At 47.1% G+C, this 18,513-nt stretch overlaps 1 protein-coding gene across 2 annotated transcripts in view; it reads left to right on the plus strand.

Moving 5' to 3' along the window:
• LOC134909670 (probable ATP-dependent RNA helicase DDX43) overlaps positions 1-18,513 on the plus strand; it is a 575,661-nt gene that overhangs the window by 387,785 nt on the left and 169,363 nt on the right. For both annotated transcript variants that reach the window (XM_063916810.1, XM_063916811.1), the window contains exons 10-11: positions 7,244-7,344; positions 14,658-14,745. In XM_063916810.1, the coding sequence (XP_063772880.1) occupies positions 7,244-7,344; positions 14,658-14,745 (189 nt within the window). The remainder of the gene's footprint in view (positions 1-7,243; positions 7,345-14,657; positions 14,746-18,513) is intronic.

The raw sequence follows: 18,513 nt of genomic DNA on the forward strand, positions 1-18,513 counted from the left end.
GGCTCATCCTGGGCGGCTGCCCGAGGAGTCTCGGCATTACAACTTTGCCGAGCAGCTACGTGGTCAGGGGAGAACACGTTTGTAAAATTTTACAAATTTGATACTCTGGCTAAAGAGGACCTGGAGTTCTCTCATTCGGTGCTGCAGAGTCATCCGCACTCTCCCGCCCGTTTGGGAGCTTTGGTATAATCCCCATGGTCCTGACGGAGTCCCAGCATCCACTAGGACGTTAGAGAAAATAAGAATTTACTTACCGATAATTCTATTTCTCATAGTCCGTAGTGGATGCTGGGCGCCCATCCCAAGTGCGGATTGTCTGCAATGCTTGTACATAGTTATTGTTACAAAAATCGGGTTATTACTGTTGTTGTGAGCCATCTGTTCAGAGGCTACTTCGTTTGTGTTATCATACTGTTAACTGGGTTCAGATCACAAGTTGTACGGTGTGATTGGTGTGGCTGGTATGAGTCTTACCCGGGATTCAAGATCCTTCCTTATTGTGTACGCTCGTCCGGGCACAGTACCTAACTGAGGCTTGGAGGAGGGTCATAGGGGGAGGAGCCAGTACGCACCATGTGACCTAAAAGCTTTTTTAGATGTGCCCTGTCTCCTGCGGAGCCCGCTATTCCCCATGGTCCTGACGGAGTCCCAGCATCCACTACGGACTATGAGAAATAGAATTATCGGTAAGTAAATTCTTATTTTTTTCTTCAAGGTCCATAGGATCCACTGGGCGCCCACCCTGACGCACCAGTCTTGGGGAGAATATTTTTTTTATTTTTTTCCCCTTTTCGATGTTTCTCTCCTGCTGTGTGGGAGAGTGTGTCTTGTATGTTCAGGTCTTCCTTCTCTCTTGAAATCCTGCTCCTGCCTTGGGCTTGTTAACAAAACTGGCTTCCCTAGTCCGGGGTATATGAGGAGAAGGAACGATGTATCCTGGGAGCTAAAAGCTTAACTGTGTGGTGCCCGATCGACTCCTGCTACCTACACCCCAATGCAAGTGCTGTGGTTCCTATGGACCTCGAAAAAAGAGTTAACGATGGTAAGTTCTACTGTACCATATCTCTTTTTTTTTGGGGGGGGGGCTTCCATATATATCAAGTATGGGTGTAGTACGGCTGACCGGCGGTCAGCTTACCGACGCCGGGATCCCGGCGGGGAGGGGCGAGTGCAGCAAGCCCCTTGCGGGCTCGGTGGCGGTCGCCACGGGTTCTATTCCCACTCTATGGGTGTCGTGGACACCCACGAGTGGAAATAGTCCCTGTTGGTCGGCATGCCGACCATCGGGACAGTGACCCGTCGGGCTGGTGGAGGAGGTCATGTGACTGTCGGTCAGCTGACCGGCGGTCACATGAATACCACCCATCAAGTTTGCCTGTTTCCATATGGAAAGGACATCACTGTTTACTAAGCTTTGCGGTAGGGCACTGGCACTTTCAGTTCCATGCTCTACCTTTATGGTCTGTCAACAGCGCCCATAGTTTTTACGAAGGTCATGGCCCATATGATCTCTCTCCTCAGGAAGTTAGGTGTAAAGATTATACCTTATCTGGATGATCTACTGATCAAGGCTCAGTCGGTAAGCCTGTTGCAGCAACATCTTCAGATGACTTTAGACACTCCAAAACTTTCGGCCAATGGTAAATTTTCACAAATCCAACTTAAATCCTTCACAGAAGATGCAGTTTCTGGGTCTCTATTTCGACATGCAGTGTTGCAGAGTTTTTCTTCCACAGGAAAAGGTTCTGGAGATCCAATCTGTCTCGGGTCTCAATTCTCAGGACCATGCAACTACTGTGAAAGATGGTGGCATATTTTGAAGGAGATGTTCGCACTATCACCACAATCTCGTCAGTCATTGGTGGTTAGAAGTAAAAATTTAGCAAGAGGTACTCTGATGACAATCTGGAATTGGTTGATTGTTACAAACATTCATTTGCAAGGGAAATGGTCAATACAGGAAGCCACACTTCCATTCAACATTTTGGAATTGAGGGCAATTTTGTTTGGCATTGATAAAGGTCCAGTACTTTCTGTAGAACTTACCTGTGCGGATTTAGAGGGACAATGCCACGGCAGTGGCTTATCTTAACATGCAGGGTAGCACGAGGGGCTGGCGGATAATGCACATCAAAGACAAGGTTACAGGTGCACAATTCAAACACTACCAATTTATTAATAATAATCATTGCAATAAAATTTTGCATTTTGAGAGAGGTTCTTCGCATAGCTGTGGCCATAAATAATGGCTTGCCCACTGCGTCCAGGTGACCTCCTTAATCGGGCAAGTCCCTAATATACTGTGGCTGTTTGGCCTCAGGAGCAACACAGGTTAACACTTATTTTAATATTTCCTTTCATCCCTACTGCGTGTTTTGTTTTAATATACAGTAACTCATTTCCCACTTTCACTTCTCACTACTTTACCTCTCACCTCGTGACCTCTCACAAATTTACCCCTGCTGTTTTCAGCAGCCTCTCACTAACCTCTCTTCACTTTTTTCACTATATATTTTTTTCACTCTAGTGTTGTTCTGGGGTCACTCAGCTGCTTGGTTTTGGGGTGTCCCGTGCACTATATATGTACCCCCCAATATATTAGGGACTTTCCTGATTAATGAGGTCACCTGGACATGGTGGATAATGCACATCCTCAGGTTTGCAGAGATTTGTCTTCCAGCAATCTCAGAAATTTATATTCATGGGGTGGCCAATTGGGAGGCAGACCTTTTTAAGTCGCCAATAAATACACACCAGAGAGTGGGAATTACAACAGGAGGTGTTTCTGGAGATTGTGGGGGTAATTCAGACCTGATCGTAGCAGCAAATTTGTTAGCAGTTGTGCCTAACCATGTGCAATGCAAGTGCGGCAGATGGTGGTCATTCCGAGTTGTTTGCTCGCTAGCTGCTTTTAACAGCATTGCAAACGCTAGGCCGCCGCCCTCTGGGAGTGTATCTTAGCCTAGCAGAATAGCGAACGAAAGAGTAGCAGAACTGCTGCTAAATAATTTGCAGTTTCTGAGTAGCTCCAGACCTACTCCTAGATTGCGATCAGCTCAGTCCGTTTAGTTCCTGGTTTGACGTCACAAACACGCCCTGCGTTCGGCCAGCCACTCCCCGTTTCTCCAGACACTCCCGCGGTTTTCCCTGACACGCCTGCGTTTTTTAGCACACTCCCGGAAAACGCTCAGTTACCACCCAGAAACGCCCCTTTCCTGTCAATCATTCACCGATCAGCAGCGCGACTGAAAAGCGGCACACGAACACCAGCAAATCTACTAAGTTTTGTGTTAAATAACTTAGCGCATATGCGCTGCGTACCATGCGCATTTAGCAACAAATCGCAGCATAGCGAAAATCGGCAACGAGCGAACAACTCTGAATGACTACCCATGTGCACTGCAAGTGCGACAGATATAACATTTGCAGAGATTTAGATTTGGGTGGGTTTTTTTTGTTTCTGTGCAGAGTAAATACTGCCTGCTTTATTTTTATACTGCAATTTACATGTCAGTCTGAACACACCCCACCCAAATCTAGCTCTTTCTGCACATGTTAAGTCTGCCCACCCTGCAGTGCACATGGTTTTGCCCAACTGCTAACAAATTTGCTGCTGTGATCAGGAATGAATTACCCCCTGTATCCAGATGGGGGTTTACCAGTAAACTTCATGGCCTCACGTCTGAACAAGATTTTCCGGTATAGGGTGCTTGGTCAAAGGATCAAAAGGCATTTCTAGTGGATTCCATGACTGCCCCCTGGGCATTCCAGCTGGGATACATCTTTCCACCTCTTCCTATGCTTCCTCAAGGATTTATCATTGTATATGGAAAAAAAATATTTTCTGATGTGAGTGTCATAAATGGCAACCAGAGGCCTTTTGGGCATGTCGAAATTTCTTTTCTCCAGGAGGGTTTGCTAAGGGTCTTTGCTTGTCTCTTAAGGGACCTCCTTTTTCAAAGGAGGTTGGCATACATTCTGGAGGTTCATACTTTTACTCCAGGGTGTTTTACATATTTAGTGCCTAATTCAGGATGGATCGCAGTGTGCGTTTGGGGGGCAACGCTCTGTTTCCAGGGAGGAGACGGGGCGGTGCGGCTCGAAAGGGGGGGGGGGGGGGCGGTGTTGGCCAAACGAGGGCGTGTCGGGGGCGTGATCATGGCGGCTGCGTGATCTCACAGGAGGCTTCCTCTATTTCTACTACCAAGCAAAAAATGCGATGCGAGCAAATTTCTGCTTGTTGAAGTGGGAGGCGGCTGGCAGCATGCTGGGCGGCCTTGCCCTGCGATGGGTGGCCCCCAGCATGCGATTAGTCCCTTAACCTCCTTATGTTCCCACGTGGGACTTAAATCTAGTCATCCCTCCTGCCTTCACAACGAATGCTCCATCTGGGAGCCCTCCTAGAGTCTCGGGTCCAGACGCTTTTCCTGCCTACAGACAAAATGTCAGCACTACAGCACCGACTATGCAAATTGCTGCACAGACGTTGAGTGTCCAACCACTTGGCAATGCAAGTCCTGGGGTCCGTGGTTTCCACCTTCGACATACAACACTTGATCCTGTCCCAGTAGAATGGACAACCCCATTTGATCAGGTCCCAGACAATGGTCCTTTCCCCAAAGGTCCGACTGTTCCTAACCTGGTAGCTCCAGACGGAACTCCTCAACAAGGGGCGACCCTTCTGCATTCCGGATTGGGAACTTCTAACCACAGATGCCAATCTCCGCGGATGGGGAGCAGTTACCGGACAACACTCCTTCAGGGCCGTTGAACTCCTGCAGAAAGCTGCCTACCAATCAATGTTCTGGAGCACAGAGCTGTCTACAAAGCCCTCACTCTAGCGCAGGGTCTGCTCCAGGGCAGAACTGTCCAGATTTGGTCCGACAATGCCACTGCGGTGGCCTACCTCAACTGGCAGAGCAGCACTCGCAATCTGTTTTCGATGCGGTCACTCCAGAGATACTAAACGGACTAACTCAGCTGGCAAATACCTACACGCCGGCGAGTGGTCTCTGCACCAAGAGGTCTTCCAGCTCCTGGTGCACTAGTGGGGCCAACCGGACGTGGACCTAATGGCCCCCCGACACAACGACAAGGTTCCCGCTTACGGGTTTTCTGGATTCAGTGGATCTCAGGTTGCTAACAGCGAAGACTCTATTCCTTCTGGCTATTGCATCTGCCCGACGAGTGTCAGATTTGGGGGAGCTCTCCTGACGCTCTCCCTTTCTAATCTTTTATCGGGACAGGGCGATTCTTCAAACTCAGTCTGCTTACCTTCCTAAGGTAGTGTCCCGTTTCCACCTTAACGTGGATATTGTGGTACCGGCCTTCCTTTCCGGATTTCTAGTCAGGAGAGGCCTCCCAGGATGTTGTCCGTGCTCTGCGGATCTACGTGGATCGTACCAGTTTGATCAGGAAATTGGATTCCTTCTTTGTCCTCTATGGCTTCCACAAGAGGGACTGGCCAGCTGACAAAGAGGCTCTGGCCCGATGGTTTCACATGTCTATCTCACAGACGTACACGCAGGCTGCCTTCCTGTGCCAGCTACAGTCTCTGTTCATTCTACTTGCTCAGTGGGACCTTCGTGGGCAGCACGCCGGATGCGTCCACCGAAGAATTGTGCAAGGCAGCCATGTTGTTGTCTTTCCACACTTTTCTCAGGTTCTATGCCTTTCATACATTCGCTTACCAGGATGCTTTATTTCGACGCTGGATTCTCCTATACATTTAGGAGCATCCCCTCCCTTAAACAACTGTTTTGGGACATCCCTCTTGTTACCTCCGTGGAGCCCTATGGAACCTGAAGAAGTAAAAGAGTTATGGTTATGGTAGACAATTTTTTTTTTTTTTTTTTTTTTAGCTCTTTCTTCGGGATTCATAGTGTCCACAGTGCACCTACACTGACGCCCCTGGCTTATATGGGGTTCTTCTCTTGGTCACTGGTTCCCTTCTCTGACCTGTGAGAGTATGTTCTTGTGTGTACAATATCTTCCTTCTCTCCTATCCTCCCGCCTTGGGCTTATTGACAGAACTGAGGTACATGAGCATGTAGGCGTGGTATTGGGGGGAAGGGACCAGAGCATCTTGGGATAACTAAAAGCTTAACGGTTTGGAGCCTCGTCCTATACCACCACCTACACCCCCCTTGCCCCTCCTGTGGACCTCAAAGAAAGACTTAAAGAGAAATTGGGACTCACGATGGGCAGGTTCACAGTGAAGCAGTGTCTTTTAGTGATCACAGATACTGCTCTTTAACATTCACACACATAAGACTGGACAAACAGGCCCATTAATTAGACACAGGTGAAAGTAAAGCCCAGTACCCACGGGCCGATGCAGGAGAGATGTGTGCTGAGCGGTTCGCTCAGCACACATCTCTCCTGCCGCTCAGCACAGCGCGATCTGTGCTGAGCGTGCGGAGGGAGATGGGGGGGGCGCTCACTTCACCCAGCGGGTGAAGTGAGTGACCCGCTAGATTGGCCTGCATGCAGGCGAATCTAGCAGCATCGCTGAGGGGGCTACACACGGAGCGATCATGCTGATATTCTAAGCAATCTAGTCAGATTGCTTAGAATATCGCTCCTTGAGTACCCCCCTTAAATGTTACAGTCTGCTGTAATAGCCTGCAGCTACAATCTGTTATGCTTCCCTGGCACAGCTAGTATAATAAGTCCCTGGCACTAAGGAAACGCTGCTTACTCGCTGTCCGCTATTTGGCATCAGTGGCCAGCGCATCGGTTGTTTGAGAGTTTTAAACCCTTCCTGTCCTTCAGTGATGAGTTCCAGCTGGATCTGTGCAACACAGATAACCCTGAGTTCCAAACTTCCACTAATACTGTAGACTGCACAGGTTTTGCTTTAGGCTACCTTGGAGGGAGCTGATCCCACAGGAATGTGCGTAATTCAGGAGAGAGGCAACCCCTCCCACCGCTAAGTATATTTGTGTATGTGTGTGAGTATATATATATATATATATATATATATATATAAATATATATATATAGTATGTTAGTATATTATAGAATCTGCCATTGCTGGAAGGTTCATGCTAATGATCTGGGGTTCATCAATAAAACAAATCAGTGTGTCAGGAATCAAGGGACAAACTCTTGTATATATTTATTGTACGTAATAGTGTGATCTTTCCAATACAATAAATGCTCATAAAATTCACAAATACATGTGCAATGTATTGTTACTGCATCAGAAATAAATGAAACTAGAAATTTTGCTATACTGTAGGTTTTGGATGAAGCAGATAGAATGCTGGACATGGGGTTTGAACCACAGATTATGAAGATCATTATTGACATTCGTCCTGACAGACAAACCATAATGACGAGGTAAATTTGTATTCCATCAGATTATTTTATTTGTTCTTGTTTGTTTAAACATTCAAATTAAATTAGAATCATAATATACTTCTTTACAATATATAGAGAGAAACAAACGGGCACACAATGGTGAAGTCTGTATTTTTAAAATGTAATACTTTCTTAGCATTCAACACGTACATAAAATAAAGCACTTGTGTGCGCCCCTTTGTTTGTTTCTCAAGTTAAATTACTGGACTCATTCAGGAGGGGTCATTTAAGGGAGCAGCAACCGAAAAAGTACACAGGAATTTATTAATGCCAGGCTACTGCTTTTAAAGATTTGATATTGTACTTGCACATATGTCTGTATGTCTATCGATCTATCTATTAAATAAGTATATAATCTTCAAGGTGCTATAGTTGTATAAAAGCTCACAAGTCGCATATGTTACCTGTAGGCTGGGGACTTTAGTGTTTTGTTTGTGTTTTTTGTTTTTCCCTATTATGTTGTGATAGATAAAGATTTACAGATGTAGATGAAAGATTGTACTGACTGATGTAGTATCTGTTACATTTTGAGTATATGTGTGCGTATATCTATATATATATATATATATCTAGAAAGAAGGTGAAAACAGAGCCTACTAGTGCAGTATATTAGGATCCTTCAAATGAAAACCTCCACCAGTTCAATAACACCCTTAGAAAAACGCAAGTACCATCATGAGTGGAGTTAACCACTTCATTAAATCGCACGCTCTCAAAATGGGAATTCCCAAACTGGATAGATTTCTCCCTTCAGCTCCAGAACCTCATGGTACTTCTAATGCTCAATGATCACCAATGAAAAGAAAAAAGGTAGCCGAAATAGTGTAATAAAGTTTTAACACCAGTTTAATTGTTAAAAAACAAAGCAAATACCCGTACATCAAAATAATGTAAAAATAGCTTATCTGATGTGTAGTAGATACAGTTCAGTCTCTGTTCCTCAACGCGTTTCGTCCTTTTGGCATCTCAAGCCTGGACTTCATCAGAAGTATATATATATATATATATATATATATATATATATATATATATATTGATTATAATATTTATGCTAAATGTTTAATCATACATTATTTAGGTTTTTGAAATTGTTTTATATGTTTCTCTTACGTCCTAGAGGATGCTGGGGACTCCGTAAGGACCATGGGGACTAGTCTGACTCCACAGGAGACATGGGCAATAAAAGGAACTTTAGCTATGGGTGTGCACTGGCTCCTCCCTCTATGCCCCTCCTCCAGACCTCAGTTTGATACTGGGCCCAGAGGAGACTGGGTGCATTACAGGGAGCTCTCCTGAGTTTCTCTGAAAGTAAGAATTTTGTTAGGTTTTTTATTTTCAGGGAGCCCAGCTGGCAACAGGCTCACTGCATCGTGGGACTGAGGAGAGAGAAGCAGACCTACTTAAATGCTAGGCTCTGCTTCTTAGGTTACTGGACACCATTAGCTCCAGAGGGAGTCGGAACGCAGGTCTGCCCTCGCCGTTCGTCTCGGAGCCGCGCCGCCGTCCTCCTCACAGAACCGGAAGATAGAAGCCGGGTGAGTATAAGAAGATAGAAAACTTCAGAGGCGGGAGAAGACTTCAGATCTTCGCTGAGGTAACGCTGCGCGCCATTGCTCCCACACACAACACACAAGGCAGGCACTGATGGGTGCAGGGCGCAGGGGGGGCGCCCTGGGCAGCAATTTTAAACCTCTAGGACTGGCCAGACATTATATATAGGCTCTGAGGGCTGTATATAGAAAACCCCTGGCAGTCTTTAAAGAAATCGAGCAGGACCGAAGCCCGCCGCTGAGGGGGCGGAGCTTGATCCCTCAGCACTAACCAGTGCCATTTTCTCCACAGCACACCGCTGAGAAGCTGGCTCCCCGGACTCTCCCCTGCTGAATACGGTGACAGAGGGTTTTAAAGAAGGGGGGGGGGGGGCACATAATTTGGCGCAGTTGATATATCATAAAAAGCGCTCTATATATCTGGGATTTTTTTTCCACGGTCATTGGCGCTGGGTGTGTGCTGGCATAGTCTCTCTCTGTCTCTTCAAAGGGCCTTGTTGGGGAACTGTCTCCAGATTAGAGATTTCCCTGAGTGTGTGGGGTGTCGGTACGCGTGTCGGCATGTCTGAAGCGGAAGGCTCTTCTAGGGAGGAGGTGGAGCAAATGAGTGTGGTATCTCCGTCGGCAACGCCGACACCTGACTGGTTGGATATGTGGAATGTTTTAAATGCAAATGTGAATTTATTACACAAAAGGCTGGACAAAGCGGAGTCCAGGGAATGTACAGGGAATCAAGCCCTGACTTTTACTATGTCGCAGGGACCGTCTGGGTCTCAAAAGCGCCCACTATCCCAAGTAGTAGACACTGATACCGACACGGATTCTGACTCCAGTGTCGACTACGATGATGCGAGGTTGCAACCAAGGTTGGCAAAAAGTATTCATTATATGATTATTGCAATAAAAGACGTGTTGCATATAACAGATGACCCCTCTGTACCTGACACGAGGGTCCACATGTTTAAAGAAAAGAAGCCTGAGATTACTTTTCCCCCTTTACATGAGCTAAACGAGTTGTTTGAAAGAGCTTGGGAAACTCCAGACAAAAAACTGCAGATTCCCAAAAGGATTCTTATGGCGTATCCTTTCCCGGCTAAGGACAGGATACGGGGGGAATCCTCCCCACGGGTGGACAAAGCGTTGACACGCTTATCCAAGAAGGTAGTGCTGCCGTCTCAAGATACCGCAACACTCAAGGATCCTGTTGATCGCAGGCAGGAAACTACCTTGAAGTCAATTTACACACATACTGGTACGTTACTCAGACCGGCGCGTTAGCGTCGGCTTGGGTTTGTAGCGCTGTTGCAGCATGGACAGATACCTTATCTGCTGATATTGATACGCTGGATAAGGAAACCATTTTATTGACCCTGGGTCATATTAAGGATGCTGTCCTATATATGAGCGATGCTCAGAGAGACGTTGGCCTACTGGGTTCCAGAGCCAACGCTATGGCAATTTCTGCTAGGCGAGCCCTATGGACCCGACAATGGACGGGTGATGCCGACTCGAAGAGGCATATGGAGGTTTTGCCTTACAAGGGTGAGGACTTATTTGGGGAAGGTCTCACGGACCTGGTTTCCACAGCTACTGCAGGTAAATCCACTTTTTTACCTTATGTTTCCTCACAGCCAAAGAAAACGCCACATTATCAGATGCAGTCCTTTCGGTCGCATAAATCCAAGAGAGTACGGGGATCTTCCTTTCTTGCCAGAGGTAAGAGCAGAAGGAAAAAGCTGCCAACTACAGCTAGTTCCCAGGAGCAGAAGTCCTCCCCGGCTTCTACAAAATCCACCGCGTGACGCTGGGGCTCTGCTGAGGGAGTCCGCCCCAGTGGGGGCACGTCTTCGACTTTTCAGCCACGTCTGGATTCAATCACAGGTGGATCCCTGGGCAATAGACATTGTTTCTCAGTGTTACAAGCTGGAATTCGAAGACGTGCCTCCTCGCCGGTTTTTCAAATCGGCCCTACCAGCTTCTTCCCCGGAGAGGGAAGTAGTTTTAAATGCAATTCAAAAGCTGTGTCTTCAACAAGTGGTGGTCAAAGTTCCCCTGCTTCAACAGGGGACGGGGTACTACGCAACCCTGTTTGTGGTACCGAAACCGGACGGTTCGGTCAGACCCATTCTGAATTTAAAATCCTTAAACCTATACTTGAAAAGTTTCAAATTCAAGATGGAATCGCTCAGAGCGGTCTTCGCCAGCCTGGAGGGGGGGGAATTATATGGTGTCCCTGGACATAAAGGATGCATACCTTCATGTCCCCATATATCCTCCTCATCAGGCGTTCCTGAGATTTGCTGTACAGGATTGTCATTACCAATTTCAGACGTTGCCGTTTGGGCTTTCCACAGCCCCGAGGATTTTCACCAAGGTAATGGCGGAAATGATGGTGCTCCTGCGCAAGCAGGGTGTCACAATTATCCCGTACTTGGACGATCTCCTAATAAAAGCGAGATCGAGAGAACAGTTGCTGAACAGCGTATCACTCTCTTTGCAACAGCACGGCTGGATTCTCAATCTACCAAAGTCACAGTTGGTTCCAACGACCCGTTTGCCTTTTCTTAGGCATGATTCTGGATACGGAACGAAAAAGGGTTTTTCCCCTGTTAAAGCCAAAAAGGATGTCGGTCCATCAATGCACTCGAGCTCTAGGAAAGATGGTGGCGTCTTACGAGGCCATTCCATTCGGCAGGTTCCATGCGAGGACCTTTCAGTGGGACCTTCTGGACAAGTGGTCCGGGTCACATCTACATATTCATCAGATGATCAGCCTGTCCCCCAGGTCCAGGGTATCTCTCTTGTGGTGGCTGCAGAGTGCTCACCTTCTAGAGGGTCGCAGGTTTCGCATTCAGGACTGGGTTCTGGTGACCACGGACGCGAGCCTCCGAGGCTGGGGAGCAGTCACACAGGGAAGAAACTTCCAGGGTCTGTGGTCAAGCCAGGAGGCTTGTCTACACATCAACGTACTGGAATTGAGGGCCATATACAACGTCCTACGTCAAGCGGAGAATTTTCTTTGCGACCTACCGGTTCTGATTCAGTCAGACAACGTCACGGCTGTGGCTCATGTAAACTGCCAAGGCGGAACAAGGAGCAGAGTGGCAATGGCGGAAGCCACCAGAATTCTTCGCTAGGCGGAAAATCATGTAAGCGCTCTGACAGCAGTCTTCATTCCGGGAGTGGGCAACTGGGAAGCAGACTTCCTCAGCAGACATGATCTCCATCCAGGAGAGTGGGGACTTCATCAAGAAGTCTTTGCAGAGATTGCAAGTCAGTGGGTACTGCTTTAAATAGACATGATGGCGTCACGCCTCAACAAAAAGCTCCCGAGGTATTGTGCCAGGTCAAGGGACCCTCAGGCGGTAGCAGTGGACGCCCTGGTGACTCCGTGGGTGTTCCAGTCGGTCTATGTGTTCCCTCCTCTTCCTCTCATCTCAAAAATATTGAGAATCATAAGACGAAAAGAAGTACAGGCAATTCTCATTGTTCCAGATTGGCCTCGAAGGGCCTGGTATCCGGAGCTGCAGGAAATGCTCACAGAAGATCCGTGGCCTCTTCCTCTCAGAGAGGACCTGTTGCGACAGGGGCCCTGTCTATTCCAAGACTTACCGCGGCTGCGTTTGACGGCTTGGCGGTTGAACGCCGGATCCTAGCTGAAAAGGTCATTCCGGATGAGGTCATTCCTACTCTGATAAAGGCTAGGAAGGAGGTGACAGCAAAGCATTATCACCGTATATGGAGGAAGTATGTGTCTTGGTGTGAGTCCAAGGATGCTCCTCCGGAAGAATTTCATCTGGGCCGTTTTCTTCACTTCCTACAGACTGGGGTGAATGTGGGCCTAAAATTAGGCTCCATTAAAGTTCAGATTTCGGCCCTATCCATTTTCTTTCAGAAGGAATTGGCTTCTCTCCCAGAAGTCCAGACTTTTGTGAAGGGAGTGCTGCATATCCAGCCTCCTTTTGTGCCTCCAGTGGCACCATGTGACCTTAACGTGGTGTTGCGGTTCCTTAAGGCTCACTGGTTTGAGCCGCTTCAAACTGTGGACTTAAAGTATCTCACTTGGAAGGTGGTCATGTTGTTGGCCTTGGCATCTGCAAGGCGAGTGTCTGAGTTAGCGGCTTTGTATCACAAAAGCCCCTATCTGATTTTCCATGTGGATAGAGCTGAGTTGCGGACTCGTCCTCAATTTTTGCCTAAAGTGGTTTCCTCTTTTCATATGAACCAACCTATTGTGGTGCCTGTGGCTACGCGGGACTTGGAGGATTCCGAGTCCCTTGATGTGGTCATGGCCTTGAAAATATATGTAGCCAGAACGGCTCGGGTTAGGAAAACAGAGCCACTGTTTGTCCTGTTTGCAGCCAACAAGATTGGCGCTCCTGCTTCTAAGCAGACTATTTCTCGCTGGATCTGTAATACGATTCAGCAAGCTCATTCTACGGCTGGATTGCCGTTACCAAATTCAGTAAAGGCCCATTCCACTAGGAAGGTGGGCTCTTCTTGGGCTGCTGCCCGAGGCGTCTCGGCTTTACAGCTGTGCCGAGCCGCGACTTGGTCAGGTTCAAACACCTTTACGAAATTCTACAAGTTTGATACCCTGGCTGAGGAGGACCTCATGTTTGCTCAATCCGTGCTGCAGAGTCGTCCGCACTCTTCCGCCCGGTCTGGAGCTTTGGTATAATCCCCATGGTCCTTACGGAGTCCCCAGCATCCTCTAGGATGTAAGAGAAAATAAGATTTTAAACCTACCGGTAAATCTTTTTCTCCTAGTCCGTAGAGGATGCTGGGCTCCCGTCCCAGTGCGGTCTTATTTCTGCAAGACTTGTATATAGTTTTTGCTTACATAAGGGTTATGTTACAGTTTGATCAGTCTCGGGGTGATGCTGTTTTGTTTCATACTGTTAACAGGTTAGTATATTCCATGTTATACGGTGTGGATGGTGTGGGCTGGTATGAATCTTGCCCTTAGATTAACAAAATCCTTTCCTCGTACTGTCCGGCTCCTCTGGGCACAGTTTCTCTAACTGAGAACAAGAGAAACGGCTGCGCTGTATGTCAGGAGATGATAAATGGAGAGAGAGCCGACATGAAAAGTATATGATATTTAATAAAATTAAAAAAGCAATAAACAAACATATATGAGCCAAACAAATTAGAATGAGCACACCTTATTAATCTCAGGATATAGAATATCTCCTAGAATATGTTAATTGCTAAGGAGGACAAAGTAATGATAAATGTCCGTTTTCCACAAACTGTCAGCCGTAGCTTGGGTTAGGAGCAGATGCACTACAGCACAGACAGTTCCAAATAACAAAGTGCTTGTAGTGGTCAGGTGTGATGTGCAGATGGTGTTACCTCTCCGGTGGGCTGGTCGAGAGCCGGGCGTCCCCGGCTGTCAGTCCTGCAGTGCCCACATCCACACGGCAGCGGGGAGGAATATAAATCACTAGATGGAATAACTGACTGTAGAGACATGACGTCCAGCGGTCGCTCTCAGTAGGTTTTGCAGCCAGATAAAAGATCCAATCTAGTCTAGTCTAATCTCTAACTGAGGTCTGGAGGAGGGGCATAGAGGGAGGAGCCAGTGCACACCAATAGCTAAAGTTCTTTTTAGTGCCCATGTCTCCTGCGGAGCCCGTCTATTCCCCATGGTCCTTACGGAGTCCCCAGCATCCTCTACGAACTAGGAGAAAAAGATTTACCGGTAGGTTTAAAATCTTATTTTTTATCTTATTTTAGTGCTACTTGGCCAGATGGAGTTCGTCGTCTTGCGAAATCTTATTTGAAAGATCCAATGATGGTATACGTTGGAACCCTTGATTTAGCTGTAGGTTTACGTTAATGCTGCTTTTTTTGCCAAGGTTTTTGCAATGGAAATTGAACGGTCATTAGCTCACTCACCACAATTCACATTTATAAATAACATTCCTTGAAAATATGACCACTGTTGGTCTCCCAAGTTTGATCAATTTTAATCAGTTTCTTGTATCTAAAAGTTTAATGTGATTTATTTCACTGATTAATCCTCAGAAAGGTTTTTGGTGACTGTTTACTCTCAGTGGGCCTGACTCAGGTTCGGTCGGAGCTTGCATAGCTGTTGCTTCTTTGGAAGCAGTGTTGCTAACCTATAGGAATGCAGCAGGAGGCGTCTGGTATAAGTAGACACCTGCTGCATGAATGTTAGAGTCTCTTGCGTCCGAGGAAGCAGCGTCAGATCTCTCTGCGACACCATCAACCAGCTGTATAACCCATGAGGTTAGGCAGACCTGCGTGAATGTTGCAATACTGGCTGGACCTGAGTACGGCCCAGTGGTAGCTCAGTTCTATAGCCATAAGGTAATTTATCTTTGTTTATTCTTGACCATTTTTAAACCTTTTCACCTTGGTTTGACCACCACAAACATTTTAAAATACTCTAAGCAAAACCAATTGACAGGCTGGGTGATCTCGGCCCTCCCCTTCAGTTCTGACTGGCCCATTTGTGCTGTACTTATATTGCTGAGCATTTGCAAGTCTATGGGGTATAGTCAATAAGAGTCGGGTCCATTCCGACATGCAGTTCTCGGAATGGACCCAACAACCCCTATTCAATGGACGGCCAAATCCGACTGTCGGATTTGGCCGTACACAGGTCCTGTGCTGCCGCTGCTGTCAGCGGCTGCTGATGCGCTGACAGCAGCGGTGCAGATGGCGGCGGCAGGCGTGAGCGGGACGGCGGCAGGGGGAGCAAGCTGCGGGGGACATGTCTGCGGCGGGGGGAGCAGAGATCGGTGGCCGGCGGCATTAGCTGGCTGCGGGGGAACATGTCTGCGGCGGGGGGACGTGCTGCAGGGATAGAGGTGCCGGGACGGCCAGGCACCTCTCCCCCTGCAGCGCCTCCCCCTGCCGCCACAGACATGTCCCCCCGCAGCCTGCGCCGGCCGCAGCGCCACTAGTCTCCTCATCTCAATCCGACTTTTTTGAAAGTCGGATTGAGATTGTCGGAAATGGGGCTAAAACCTGTCAGGTTTGGCCCAGCTTCCGACAATGCACGCTGATCGCGGCAGAAGCCGCCGATCAGCGTGCCTTCCGACTGCATTCCGACAAGTCGGATTTCCCGACTTGTCGGAATAAACGGGGCACTAATGAATAGGTCGGAACCCCTTCCGATCTAAAACTGTCAGATGCTGCCGTCTTTCCGACAAGACGGCAGCTTCCGACAGTTATTGAATATACCCCTATGACCAGGACTTTGGGGTGTCCTAGGATTGCTCAAGCACAGTACTTGTCAATTTGAGATTTTGGCCTAAAAGTGAAACGGAGGCGGTTGATAGGCATCTAAAATATAGACAGTCATTAGGTTGACACCATATGCTCGACATGGTCAAACGTCCAACAGTCAAAATGTTGACAGGGTAAAAAGGTTGACACATTTTTTATTTTATTTTTTTGTGCTTTTTCATGCTTTTACAATTTATTTTTTTCATTTACTATCCATGTCACAAACTATTACCCTGTCGGACTTTTGACTGTCGACCATATGGTGTTGACCTAATATCTTTTAAATGTCTAACTTGTATATCACACCTGAAATGAACAGCTAAAATAGACTTAGGACCGAATTCAGTTTGGGTTGAAAACGTCTTTAAATCGGTGTAAGTTTACCCTCAATATTTTTTTTGCGTTTACATTGTGCGTTAACTTATCACAGTCCTTTTTTTCACTTGTTACATTTTCTCTGTTGGAAAATTCTGAGTTTTGGGCAGAAACTTACTCAATTGGATCTGGTTGCCATGTTTTCTTCTGATTGTGGGTATCTCGAAAATTGAAATTGATCATTTATAAGAATGTACTTTTTTATTCTGTGAGCAAGGTTTTTATTCTCCAGTTGTTTGGTGTGGTTTTTTTTGTGGTTTTTTTTTTATTAGTTTGCCTTTCTGCGGGGTACACTGTGGTTCCACAAGGATAACATCGTGGTGTAGAGTTGGATCTTGATCCGAGGCACCAACAGGCTAAAAGCTTTGACTGTTCCCAAGATGCGCAGCACCGCCTCCTCTATAACACCTCCTCCATGCACAGGAGCTCAGTTTGTAAGTTGGTGCCTGCAGTCCAGGCATCTAACTGGGAGGGCTGCGCTGAGCAGCCCTGAAAAGAGCTTTTTATGAAGAAAGAAGACTTACATGGCCGCTGCATAGGCACTTGAGAGTGCTATATGTCATATCTGACATATCATGCTGCGGCTCCCTCACCTCTCAGCGGCGCTGTATACTCCCGCGCCCTGGTTGCCGGGTACTTATAGTGTGTACACACTGTGAGATATTTTATTACAATTTTGACTATATAGTCAAAATCGTAAGAAAAGTTAGTGCAGGTTGCAAGGTGAAAGTCACCTTGCGATCCCACGCGGTTGGTATCGCAAGCCTAGATAGACTGTGCAGGCAAGTCAATTTTGACTATCTCTATGGAAGAGAGAGTCAAAATTGGCACTTTGCGAAAATCGCACATAGTCAGTATCGCAAGCACACTGATTATGTGCTTGCGATGCCGACCTAGCCCCTGTCGCATAGTGAGAATCGGGCATAGCCAGAATCTCACCGTGTGTATGGGCTTTTACAGTGGAGGGCTCCGGTGATTCATTAGGGCACACGCACACATTGACCGCCGCTCTCTGGGATCTCATGGCCGCTTTCAGGAGGATGTAGGACTGTCCTCCAGGCGGGACCCACTGCTAATCGTGATCCGGCGTGGTCTCTAGGAGACGGACCGCGCGTGCTGGCGTGGACACTGTGGCTATACAGGGACCCCACTAGACCACCAGGGCTTGGGCACAGGTCGGATTCTGTATATAATCCATTTTTACAAGGCCCGCAGTACCCGGTGGTGAAGTCCAGTAAGGGGATAAGGCTCTGGCCTGTAGCCCCTCCCCCAGCCCCAGGGCGCCATTTACTGCCAATGTTCCCGCCGTGGAGCTGCAACTCTGTCTCCCTCACTCTGTCTGCGTTTGCGCACGATTACACACACAGCTGCGCTAATCTGGGTCTGCTGGGCAAAGTTTCCTCTGTAAAGCCGCCTGCATCATCAGCGCTGTGCATTTACAAGACATTTAAGTATTCTACATGTCTTTAGACTGTTCGTTAAGAGAGAATGCATTTCTACAGGGATATTTTATACAAGTACCCTGTGATACAGTATACATCCAGTCTTTACTGTGCATTGTTATATCTCTTTGCCTATATAGCTTACCTTAGTGGTACAGTTTGTACTTACTATTGCTAGTCCAGTGCAGTCTTATTGTTTGTAATAATTTCTGCATTGTTTATGTGACTGAGTGTGTGCCAATAGCTGCTGTGTAGTCTCTATTTCGTTTATCTCAAACATTGCTATCCCTATATTCTGTACCCTGATAGGAGCTAAGTGCATCAGGGTTCCCATATAATTGTGTTTCACAGGATATACTACTTTGGTATTTTTCTCTGTGTTTTTCAGTCACCACATACCTCTTAAATCTTCTGTTTGTGCTCTGCCTTGCAGTAACACTATACAGGGGATTTTTTGTAAGGTAGTTTGTCTGCTTATATTGTACTATTGCACCCTACGATTACGCTTACATATAATG

Source organism: Pseudophryne corroboree, chromosome 4 (assembly GCF_028390025.1).
Source record: "Pseudophryne corroboree isolate aPseCor3 chromosome 4, aPseCor3.hap2, whole genome shotgun sequence".
Lineage (NCBI taxonomy): Eukaryota > Metazoa > Chordata > Amphibia > Anura > Myobatrachidae > Pseudophryne > Pseudophryne corroboree.